Source organism: Falco punctatus (assembly GCF_963210335.1).
Source record: "Falco punctatus genome assembly, chromosome: 9".
NCBI lineage: Eukaryota > Metazoa > Chordata > Aves > Falconiformes > Falconidae > Falco > Falco punctatus.
In genome coordinates, this window is record NC_137589.1 from 17,998,048 (window position 1) to 18,011,571 (window position 13,524).

Below are 13,524 nucleotides of genomic sequence, written 5' to 3' on the forward strand. Positions count from 1 at the left end.
AATCTGGCTCCCTGATTTTGGTAGTACTTTTAGCTATACCTGATTTCTGAGGAATAACCATTACCTATGTTCAGTTGGAAACCAAGCTCCATACATATTTGCCACTTTTCAGTTTCTGAAGTATGTATTTCTGAAACACATACGCTTGTGAAAACTAAGACTAATAGAATTTAAGTCTGTTATGTTCCTTGACAACTTGAAGCAACAGTGCAGTGCTCTACTACTGCCAATTTAAAAAAAATATATTTTCAGCCTAACAGGTTTTAGGCCACTAAAACCCAAAATACACTTCAGATTTACAGCTGTAATGTATTTAAAGGTTATTACATTTATATCAATTGAATTGGAATTACACCTTCCACAAAACAGCTACCATAATTCTTTTTGTTTGATGATGCTGTTGGAAATGACTGAGTTTTTTCTTAAAAATCAGATAAATTGTTAATGTGTACAAAGCCCCTTTGTAGCCACTTGCTTAGCTGTTAATATTTATTTTTTTTGTTTTGTTTCACATTTGATAGGCTAGAAGTTGACAGATGAAGTACAACTACCAGTTCATTTGCTCAAGTATCTAGCATTACAGTTTATCCAAAGGCCATCAATCAAGCTCTCACTTAAGAAATACTGGTAAGTGCATTAAACCGATATAAGCAACTTTTAAATAAGATACTTCAGTTCTAGTAGATATCCAGAAGATAACTTCAATTTTATTTAATGTTAATTTTCAATAGCAGCATACGATAAAGCCGCAATTTGGAAAAACTAATCCAACGATAGCAGGTGGCACTGTGCACAGCCTCTCTGAAAGCCAGTCGCTTAAAACATTTTAAAAAGTATGTTTTCTTCACTGTAGGCAGCATATAAAGTCACAGCATAAATATGTATACACACACTGTATATTTACACATATAGTAAGATTAGTCTACCATGTAACAGAACCCCTTTTATAGAACATTCATGAGACTCTTGCTTTTATCCCCTCACATGATTTGTTCATGATTTAGTAATTTGCTTGTAAAATAAGTATATCTGATGTCCTCAGAACAATCTGCTTAAATGAATCTCCACTAGTATTTAAATTCATGAACTATACACATACTTTCCCTCTTTAGACTTCTCTGCTTAATAGCATTTAAGTAATAAGTTTAGGTAAAAACAGAAGGTTCTGAAGTTAATCATTCAGTGAGGTGAACAAAGGCAATCTCTGTAAGTTTTGAGGGCATCATTGTCTTCTGCTTATCACTTTGCAGAAGGGACACCTCAAAATGGACTAGTCAAGTCTGTGCTGAAAAAGAACATTTGACTTTATTTTGTTCCCCTCTTCTTTCTAGGTAGTAACCATGCTGGCATTGTGAAACTTTACTATAGTTATTCCTACATCACTAAGAATAGCAATCTTCTGGGCAGTCTTCTGTTCACAGGCAGCTGGTACATGTCCTTCTAGATTTTTTAAGGCAGTGTATCTGTGCAGCCATCAGCCCTTTTAATCACAAACCTACCCTGAGGGCAGGCTACTCCTTACATCTGGGGAACAAATTCAAACTTGTGAAAGGAGATGAATATAGAATTTCACATGTTCTAAACTGAACAATGATTTGGATATGTCAGCTGACTTGGACTCAATTCCAAATTCAGTAAAGTTACCAATCTTCAGAGATCACCTATTCTTTCTAAAAGTCAAGCCACTTCAGACTGGTTTAGCTTCAGTATTAAAAATCTGAAAAACTTTTTAAAACTTTGGGGTTGTGCTTTAGCTTCCATTTGATTTTGCATAGTCAAAATGATACAGTCTTGTAAATCAGAGAATAATCATAGAATCACAGAATTGTTTAGGTTGGAAAAGACCTTTAAGGTCATTGAGTAACTATCGTTATTCTGTAACTACATGACCATAAAGAGAAACATAAATGTAATACCCTACTTTTACCTTAGCTGTTCACCTATTTGTCTTTCATTATCTACAGATCACCCGAGATTAATGAATTCATTCTGAGACAAATAGTTTTCCTAAGTAAACTTTCAGCCACGGAGTGAATTCATTGATTTTTCCCATTTTTGTATTACTGCACACAAAAGCACTAAAAGCTTAAAAAAACCTGCAAAAATTAACAACGCATTCCTTACAGGCACTTCAGATAATACTCCTGCAAAATCCATTACTTCAGTATTCCAGCAGCTTTTAAAGCTCCAGTTTGAGTGAATGTTAAGTCAGTGAATATTTAGTCACATTTGCAGGACTGGTTGTCCAACAAACTAAAATCTCTCCTCGGTTCTATTTGCAAAATTTTAAGTGACAAAGAAATATCCTTCATAAGTAATAAAGAAGTATATCCTTTAGAAATAAATACTGACTCTACTACGTATGCAAGTGAATTTATTCAGCATATACGTCAATATGCTTCCAGCCTGCTAGAGGGTTCATCGCCCTAAACTGTGTCTCAGAGCACCATTTCCTCTTCAGCATACAATTACACAGGCTATAAACTGTCAAAGTGAGAAAGCTGGCAAACAGTTACCACTAATATGGCATCTCACATAGTTTAGGTAGAAGTATTCTGAACACTTTGAGCTAATACTCCTTAGAAGCATGTTTGATGCCATTCCCACTGAGTATCTTTGTGGAAAGGCTTACACTAATTTCTTAAATTAGAATTCCCCACCAGCTAACTTCTATGCAATTAAACACTACATAAATGCCGATACCACAAAATCCACTCTTACTGCATACCATTATATAAAAAATGTGAGTATGTTTACTATTACCCTAGGCCATTTATTTATTCTTCCCTGAAATGGCAGGCTTAATTGTTTTATGATATCTGCCAGCAAAGGAAATCTGCAGTGACAAGTCAGTTATAACATATATTCAAAAAAAGTGCAACTCCATCAAACATACCTCCACAAGCCTGCTGGTATGTTCTCGAAATATAGCAGCATATTCCTTTATTTCTTTATCTCTTCCATTTTTAGCAGCTTCAATGAGAACTAGGAGTGGAACAGTGGTATCTAAGAAGGAGTCTGAGATGTGATCTATAATGGCTTTACGGAGCTGCAAAAGAAAGCATTACATTAGTAGCTGCTAATAAGACTATTTATTAAAGTCTACTCTCATTACTGTCCATTAGTATTTTATAACATAAATGTGTACACACTGTATTTCTGCATTATTTGCAGGATTATGTGTCTGAAACCTACCACAGCTGCAATTTATCTATTACACTGTTTAATTTTAGGGACAATTTTAATATACCACCATCTAAATATGTGTGTGTGTGTGTGCGCGCGTGTGAGTACAGATACATAAAACACAACATGTACTAGTTCTGTTGAAACCAAGGTAGTCAAACAAATACTCATGTTCTTTAATGAATAGAATAGACTACTTCAGTGATTCCACACATGAAAAACTACTGTTAGACCAAAACTAGTGTCTCTTGGGTATTTTTTTCTTGAAGTTCAGATGCTGAGGGAGAAGGCTATTTCATTTTACCAGAAAAAAAAAAAAAAGTTAATTTAATTATGTTTGTACTCATGAAATAGTCTATATCACATGTTTTCCTAATTGCAGAACTACCCAAATAGTTTCTATCTTGTTGGAAAACTCAATGATACAGTTTGATTAGCAAAATGGTAGCCTTCATGGTAATTATATCAATGAGGTTACTGATTATGCCACCTGGTAACAGATTAATAGAGCAAGAAGAACTATAAATGAGTCTGAAGTTCAATTTTCTCTATTTAAATTATTTGTTCTTGAATTTCTTAATTTGTTGAAGAAGTGTAATATTCTGCTACAAATTACCTTTCTTAAATTAGGTTTCATGTAAGCTTATAACTGATCAGTGGGACACTACTTCACTTAAGAGGTCATTTTCCATGTTATAAACCAACACAAGGCAATTGTTCATTTTAATCATAGACAAGAAATATACCAATAGTAAAATTCATGCAGTGCAACTGAAGTAGCAAGTTCACTGAATTTCCTGGAATAAAAAATTGTTTTTACAATACATATAAAAGATATTGATTAGAACAGAGAAGAACACAAAAGGCTTTTAAGCTCTTGCATGCTGACAGGTTTGTTGCCAAACGACACATTTTCACTTATCATTTTGCTCCAATATATCTATGTGAAAACTCAGTAGAAGTAAAGACTGCTACACCTAGAAAAATGCAAAAAAACCCACAATCTTTTGGATAGTTCTGTCTTTGTAGGTAGGGAAGTTAATATACAAAGCTGAAATAATAGAGAAATCTGTGGATTATTAAGACAAGATTTGGATATGAATCCCACCACTAACTTTTGGATAGCCTCACCATTACAAGCCAGCTTTCATTGACTCACCAGGCAAATGGGACTAACAAATCTTCCCAAAAAATACAGGTAAGTTTACATTTGGAACTGGTTTTTGTCTTCTAACTTCCTGCAGTTTATTACTATAGGATACACTATCTGGATACGCTGTATGCACTCAATAGTAATTTACAAAGACAAAGGCTATGGGATTCCAGTACAAAATTGGATTTTTACTGTCATTTTCACAATCCCAGAATTATTCAGGCTGGAATTTTAAAAAATATAAAGAAAGAAATAATAAAAAGTTTTACTACCAGGAGCAAAATACATTGAACCTTCAGTCCTGCCAAGTTACCCGTTAAAATTCCTAGGCTGGAAAAGTCCAAATGAAGAAAACAGACACACTCATCTGCTTAAAATTAAGTATCTAAAAATGACCTTGAGTAATCACATTTTAAACATTAAGATTTCAATTTACAATAGCAACAAAAAGCTGTGGAACCATATCCATGGCCAATGATTCATTATCTCCAAGAGATATATTTTTAGGTTTTGCATAGCCCAGATTGTAGCACTTTTTTAGCCTTAATGTACTATTTGAGGACCAGTGACTGTGATGACCTTAGTCACGTTTGTGGTGAGCTTCAGGCATCTAATTTTCAAACCAACAGCCTAATTTTATCTCTCTTCACATAACTCTTTGCTGTAGCTTTTTACTGGTTTGCTTGGTTTAATTAACCTTTCACATATAAATTATAATTATTATTTTGTTCTAAAGAAATCCTTTGTTCTGCAATTAAACAGTGCAATGCCTCTTCTTAAAAAAAAAAAAAAAAAGAAGAAGAGATAATGCCATGTCTTTGCTGAATACAAACAAGTTTGAAACTATGTTCCTTTTTCAGCTATGCAAAAAAATACATGAAGCTAAGATTTTCAAAATATGGCTTGTCTAGCATTAAAGAACGAAGAAATACAATGTTCAACAAAGAAAGGAAAAAGACAAAGGAAAAAAGGAATATCTACAGCAATATCTATTTCTCTTCATCCTAATCATAATTTTTTCCATGACTCAAGTAAGTCTGTTTCTGACTCCGGCCACCTCTAGAGCGAAATGCTAAAAGCTAAGTAGCCATACAGAGAGACATATAAACAGACAAAGAACAGCAGCAGCAGTGCTAGCAGGCAGTACTAGGGAAGTTATTGTGCTATAATTATTTTTTTGCTCATATTTTTAAGTGTAAGAGACACCATCAGAAGAGGTAAAGCAAAGAGAGGATGATGCCTGACAAATTGTTCTATTTTTAAGGTGCAAGGTCCTATTCTTACCCTTTTTGCAGACTGTTACAGAAGCGGAAGCATGGAGAGTTTTTGTTTTGATATCATAGTGCATTAAAAATAACAAAGAAACGTGTTGTTTATAAAACATGGGGCATAAGTTTGTAAAAACTAAACAGTGAAGGGTAGAGAATAAAATCCCAGCAGCTGTTTGCGACACTATTAAACATCAGTATCTTAATGAGTACAGAAAATTGCATTTACATCTCTTTGCCTACAGCTGCACACGACTACACTGGTGTAAGTCCTGGAAAAACTTAAGATTACTTATTACTGAGGGATCTCTGTATCCTGTTTAGAAGGGATGCCAGGAAGGCAATCTCCTTTGAGTTCAGAAAAAGCTATCCACGATGAAGAAGCAACATAGAAATGTAAGAATATCATCAAGAATAACATTACAAAAAAACAACCAACTGCAGAACAACCATAGGAGAAACATTCGTGCAGTATATTCAACGCTATGCTGGGAAACAGCTAGGAGGTAGGAAACAAGTATGGTAATTTCTCAGAATTAGAAATGGGAATTCCTTCCTAAATATTCATACAGTTTACTGGGCAGGAAAGCAATGATCTAAGTAAAGCTGCACACACAGAAATTACATGCATATCTCTAGCACAATACAAATAAAAATCAAAACAATACAAGAATAGTTTTAAATCCCCACAAGTACTGGCCCAGTTCCTGAAGTGAATATAAATAATTTCATTTGAAAAACCAGAGATTTTTACAACTTCTACAGTACACTGAGATAGCTATTTTTGCCTTCAAATCTTGCCAAATACAAGTCTTCCTTCACTTACTCTGGTCTACAAAGATGTTCCATAACTCACAATCAGGTGGTGATGGAGCCTGCACTTACATGATGCTTTTGTTTATTGTGCACTACACCGAAAAAAATGTGAAAACCACAACTTCACAAGGTTTCATCTTCAATTCCAATTTTGCAGAGGCAATCCCAGTAACTGACTGAAAGCAGAGTACATTGTGCACACCATAAACCTGAATCCACTATGCATGCCTAATGTAATACAAGCTATGGTACATGGTATTAATTGTAAAAAAATGTGCATATTAGAACAGCTGTAAGAGTAGGCCAAATAACAGTGTTCATGTTTCTAGTAAAAGTGCTGGGAGACAAAATAACAGATGTTCATAAGTGAAAGCAAACAAGACTCCATTGCAATATCTGCAGGCCCAAAAGTCACAATGTCATGTTTCCCAGACCAGGAGTCAGACATGCAGTAAGCGCTCTTCCTAAAACAATCATTATGCAATTCACATGTATGAACACAGAATTGGAGGAAGTAGATGAAATATTTCTCATAAATATCTTCCAGTGGAAAATGTCAAGAAGCCATAAAGCTATTCTGGTTAAAGAAAACTATTGGTTCTAGATTGACTATAAAGTGGGCATGATCACATTCAGCCTTAACATTTCAGAAAGGTTTATAGAAACAAAAAAAAGTGAATTTGTTAACAGATTTTAAACTCGGTAACAGAGGCAGTAAACTGTTATAAACCAGAGTTTAATTATCTCATGGAAGAGACTATAGGACAGAACGAAGAGAGTTCCCAGTCACACTGAGATTGTGATGCAAGTTTCTGGGTGTCTCAGCTGAACATATTTTTGATGGAATATGAGCAGAAATTGGATAGCTAGTTATAAACGCTATATTTATACTATATTAATCTCATCTTTCAAGGCTTCCCCTGGCTCATTATGGGAGACAGGAAGAAATTTATTCATCATCTTGAAGCATAGGTTGGCTTGTAAGACTGTACACAGAGTTGGGAGGGATATTCTTCTACCAGAGAGTTGATAAATAGCCACAGCTAGACACAGGATGAAAGAAGCATTTGCTTGTGTTCTGTGTGGCCTTGGGGCAGCCTGGCTGAAAGAACTGCTGGCTTTATAGCTCTCTTTTCTAAAGCGGCACATTATATAGTTTCAACATTATTTTCAATTTTTCTCAAAGATGTTCCTTGCAGAGAAAGGATGTAAACACAGCTGATATCTACTGCTCACCTATTGCAGTACACTGAAGTTCTGGATTTTGACCCATGTCTTACAGTAGTTTTAGGATAGTGGGATGCAAAATGGGTGGGGTGGACTGTGGACCAGGTATTCCAAGGACCTTTTTCTGTTGTATGAGTTCTCACAACTGTAAAGAGCTAAATGACCCTTCAAGGTATCTGTTCCGTCAACCAATAATAATTCAAGCTCATTTAAAATAAAACAAGTCTTGATGTTCAAAGTATATTAGTGATATATGTCTACAGCAAATACATATTTAGACATGTACATATGCAGAGTTTTGCCTATGTATGTACATATATTCAGCCAGTATCATTTGGTAGGGTTTTTTCCCCAGAGTTCTGAAAATTTTTATTTATATAGCCTGTGAAATACTGTAACTATCTTCAATCTTTTTTTAATATAGAAGAAAACTTGGTGGGTTTTTTTTCAAAATGCAGTCCTACAAAACCAGAAAATAGCAGTTTGGAAAAGTGTACTTCAAGTCTCCTTTTTTACCTTTTCAGTTCCCTGTGTTGCTTACCTGTCTGCGGAGGTCTCTTGTCTTCTTGCACATACTATCTATTGCAACATTCAAGGCATTACTTCTCTCTTTCTTGTCAGTCTGTAATATATATGATAGAAAACACAACAATAGTTATTTGTCATCTCTTGGCAAGCATGTTCTTTGTGGCCTCAGTTCATCACAGCATTTGGTAAATCATATATGCTTAAGGATTTTTTTTTATTTTTATACTTTTCAGGAGCTAGTACCACATATTCATTGAGTGTCAATTTGTGATGTTAAGCATAATCTGTTGAATCAAAACATATCCTTTACTAGCAGTATATAGGAACAAAATTAAGCGCTTTTTATCTTCTGAATTGCTATAATACTTTTTTTTTAGTCCACGTTTACTTCTGTAATTATTATTATTGATGCTAATCCATTATCACCATACTCATATGAAAATCATCTTAACTCATTACAAAACTTTATAAATTCAGATGCCCACAGTGTTTGGTAGTGCTTTAGTCTGAAGTATTCATCATTTTACTCCTGTAAAACAGAATGGGTGAGTTTCAAAACATCCAAGACACTGCAATGCAAACATCGTCAATGAAAATGGACAGTCTCTTCACTTAACAGCACATTCATTCTCAGCATCAACAGAAGACTGAGCTTTTGGCGTATTTCAGAGATCTTAATAGAATCAGCTGTATACTTTCCGAACAATCTTAACGTTTTATTTCTATCTATAAGGAAAGTGCTTATATTATTATCATCTATTTGAAACGTGCAGTTAACACTTTTATTGCACTGCCCAGCACTGTTTCTATACAATAAAACCATAGTAGTTCTGAGGCTACTAGCTGTTTTGAATAATCTTTTTTTCATGTTAGTACAGAAACTATATGAAAATCCAAGATGTCTGATGAACTTTATTTCTCTAAATCAATCATCCATTGCTCACTGCCTTGGACTGCCCTGGTCCAAAGAAAGAAACTACAAACAGTGAAAGTGTCTTTACATAAAGTCTTAAGTCAATACGTGTTACATTTCCAGGGAAAGGATGAGATTCTCATAACTTTTAAAGAAATAGCTATGTATACTGACCATAATATTTGGGCTTCACTTATAGTACAATAGGAAGTCTGTATTATGAACATGACTGTCTTGTTTTGTAAATCGTATAAAATGAACACCAGTGAAAAAAAAAGTTGTAATATCTTGGTAGGCACCTAGGTGTATAATCTTGTTACGTATAAGATACCATACTTGAGTCAGAGTTGCTTCCTTGCTAAAAAATAAAAATAAAAAATAGAATTATCTGTGAACAGAGCAATATGCTTAATATTAAAGCAAAAAACAGAGATGGTCAGAAAATAATTTTCCCATTAAAAGTTAATGCGTGATGTAATAAATGCCTTGAAATGATTAGTACATTCTCCACCAATGGAAAGGAACAATTACTTTGAAAAAAAGAGTTTATATATTCAGGGTGACTTAGAAATTTTCCTACTACTTTCCATTTCTGAAATTGCTTACAGTCTTTGCAGGGAACAGATGATCAAACACAGGTCTTGGAGAGAGGTATGAACTTCACCTTGAAACCTCCAGGGAATCCCCTAAAGGTAGATACTGACTTTCTATTTCACAGTAAGACAACCACATTTCTCATACCAATGCTTGCATAGGAACTGAAGTGAATAATGACTCTTCTACTATGGTTTGCAAGCTATTGTCAGCCTTGAACACAAAATTGATCCCTTCGAAACTGCTAGCTAAACAAGACCAGTAAAAGTGTTGTGAATACAACTCAGCTTATGCCCATGCATTTTCAGATGACACAGATGCAGTTCCACATTGGCACATCCTTTAAAAGCTTTATACTTAAAGCCTATTTTTCCAAAACGACAGAATCAATGTAAAATATTGGGATTTTTTTAAAGTTCTCTAGTAAGCTGTAACTTTAAAGGTGGCAACTAATGATACAAATGGCTCTATGCAAACCTAAATCTTTGAGGCCCCTAGTATGAAATAACCTCACTCAGCAAGTGGTATAAAAATACTTAACAGTGAACAAGGAAAGAAATAATTTATTTGCAAATTCTTAATGTAATTGCCAGTAGTCAATGTCCACAAAGCAAACCTCACTATAATTGAAGTTATTCTTCACCTCATGTTTTCCCCAAGAACTAAATACACTGTAAAATGCTGCTTCTAACTGTAGAACGTAGACAGGTTCAGAATGTGTGTAAACTCCTAACTGCAGGCTCTCATTCTTCCTTAAAGAAATTTAAATGTCAAAAAAACACATTACTGTTTCGGTAAAACCTTACAAATATTTAAGTATTTCAAAATTGTGTATAGTCTGTTAAAGTCAGGGGGACACCTGATGACAAAGTCTGTTGTGGGAGTACTCTTAAACATCGATGGCCTCGTGCCACATTGTCCAGGTTCTGTGAAGTATTGTCCATTTGTCCCAAGTACCTCTGAATGCTGAATTACTCCTTTAAGTTTATATTCCTCTGCAGACTTCCATCTCAAATAAGTATGTGAAAGTAACAGTTCAAGATCTACACTAGAAGATTACATTCTCTAATAGCTGAAAAATACCAGAGTTAATATTTAAAAAACCTATATTAAAACAATGGCATAGTGAAACTAAACGTGATCTGAACTTCTCTACATAACGTTCCACTTATCAGTAACGTGTCTGTTACATTTTATATACATGTATTTTTATATATGTACATAATAAATATGATATATAAGTCTACATCTGCTCGTCAATTAACAGCCGTCTCATGAGTGCTGTACTTAAAAACAAGTCTATCTGAAATAGTTCATTCTTGTACAATGTGACTGAATTAAGAGAAGGGCTGGGAAAATTATGCATGTTATTCTAGGCTTTGGATTTCAAAAATCATGCAGTTGAGTTCACTCATTTCCCTTTTTTCCTGCAGACAGCTACAGTTTTATTCTGTAAAATATATGTAATAACAGCTATATGGCTCCCTTGTGAAGACATTACAAGTAATATCCAGCTCCTATTTCAATGCATTTTTAACATATGAAACATTTTACAAGCACTAAGTCACATTGTTATTAATACTCCACTAAGTGAAAACAAGTATTTTCAATTAACACTGCATAGCCTGAAGATAAATGCTGAATATTGCCTATGACACAGGCCTATCTATTTCACACGCTAGCAAACAACATTAGCTGAATGACTTAAAAACCACGTGTGCAGAAAATCTTTCCTGTTGGATTTTCATTTAATACAGTACATATCTATGGGCAGATTCTCAGTTTAAACAAATCACCATGTCTCCACTGTTTTTAAGGGAGTTCACTTATATCAGCAGGGGATCACAACCTTCACAGACATTACAGATCCTTCTGCACTCCAAGTTATACAGATGCAAACCAATATGTTTGCATTAGCTACAAAACATTGAAGGACTCAAGAACACATCTCCAGTGGAGTGTTTGGGGGGCACACGCCAACAGTTAACAGTATTAACAAGGACAGCAGTAATTTCTACAACCTTCATACTTACACTGAGTCGAACAGATACGTTAAACAAAAGAATAGTAATTCTCATAAGGTTTTTCATTTCACTTTGTTTATAGTTCTGAAGCACTACAAATGTTTACCTAATAGTTACACAGTATCTCCCATCTGAAAACTGATCAGTAGATTACAAAGAAGATTTGGGCAGAACTACTGAATTGATCGTATAATCTCTTCAAGTACTGAGGCTAATAGATACAGATTAAATTTATTAAAAAAACCCAACAATATAAAAAAGGATATATAAAAGGATACAATCAGCCACAGGTATTAAAACAGCAAATGCTATTAGTATTCATTATGTGAATCAAAGAACACCCCCACTTTAGCCATAAGCAAGAATTCCGTTACAACACAGAACTGAAGTACTCTCATTAGCAGGACTAAAATAAACAAGATCTGGTCAAGTGAAATGGAGCCCGTTTGTTTGGATATGTACTAGTGATAAAAGTATTCACAAGGATTTACTTAAATCTTGCAAGGCCACACTGCTTGAGGTCCTTTTGTAGTCATCGGAGAAAGTAATCACTTTTGCATCACCTCTGAAGCTCCTAAGCCTCTACTCACTATAGAGGGTGGTGGGAGACACCTAGTTTGGTAGGCTGAAGTTTTGTCTTGTGAACAATGCCCGAAAATAATATTTTTTATATTAAAAACCCCCACAAACTATAAAAAGAAAATTGTAACAGGCCTTCATGAAGCACACTGGATGCTTTGACGTATCTACCTGAAATAGGTATCAAGGTTTCAAACATGAAGTAATTGTTTTTCAAAAGTTGCCATACGTGTTCAAAAACACATCTGCAGACTCTAGCTGTACAGTGTTGTGGAGTAAAAGGGAGCAATGTTAATTTATCACACCCACAATGAGAGCAGATGTCTTCTGAATTCCATATTCCAGACAGCTGGAGTCTTTAGCTATAAACTTTAAAAATATTCTACTTTAGTTCTAAAGGTTTCCTTCAAGTATTTGTATGGCAACAACACGGTCAGGAGATTCTACCCATGCCATTATGCAGGGCCTCGAGATAGAACACCTGAATTAGGATCTAGACTGAAACAGAAGTGGTCAGGATCTGTCTCGGTCCCCTATGCAAGAAAAGTGACAATGGAGTAGGGAATGCAAAACCTTAAACTTGAGCCTTGGTTGGAATTTTTAAGAACTGTCCTCAGCCAAGTTGTCTGTAAAGGAATAAATATATGCAGGTACTGGGCAGTATAAGATTATAAACAGACTACATCAATATAAGCCCAGTTGTGTTATACATGTCTGTGTGAGCCATGGTCTACAGAAACTACAAAGCAGTAAGTAATTTATCTTGATAGGCACCCTGAATTTCTTTCCTTCAACACCACTATAAAAAGTTATTTGTAAACACACAAAACAAGCAGGCTTGAGATTCAGGGCATTCCTGATGTTTTAGGATATTTGGGTGCAAGTTCATCTTGCATTGCTGGCTTGCGTATTGGTTTAAAATAACAGAAGTTAAAAGAAAGCAGTAATTCTTCAGTGGAATGTTTGAAACCCCACACACGATTAAAAACAACTTTATAAACTTAATCCATATTGTACTCAAAGGCTCTCCTGAAAATAGATTTCCATACTTAAAAACCTACGGCCAGAAACCGTTTTGTTTCCTGGGACGTCTCTGTCCCGCTCCCACAATCTTGGGAGAACTGAATAGAAAGAAAAAAAACCAACTCACTAGCATGATTTTTATAGTTTATGTCAAGCAGCTGTACCACGACTCTGTGATAAACATCTTCTGATTTAGTTCAATGTATCCAAGTA

At 34.8% G+C, this 13,524-nt stretch overlaps 1 protein-coding gene across 3 annotated transcripts in view; it reads right to left on the reverse strand.

The window, feature by feature from the left end:
• CTNNA3 (catenin alpha 3) overlaps positions 1 to 13,524 on the reverse strand; it is a 523,251-nt gene that overhangs the window by 206,722 nt on the left and 303,005 nt on the right. For all 3 annotated transcript variants that reach the window (XM_080402757.1, XM_080402758.1, XM_080402756.1), the window contains 2 exons: positions 8,192 to 8,272; positions 2,897 to 3,049 (listed from right to left, as the gene is read on the reverse strand). In XM_080402757.1, coding sequence (XP_080258883.1) covers positions 2,897 to 3,049; positions 8,192 to 8,272 — 234 coding nt within the window. The remainder of the gene's footprint in view (positions 1 to 2,896; positions 3,050 to 8,191; positions 8,273 to 13,524) is intronic.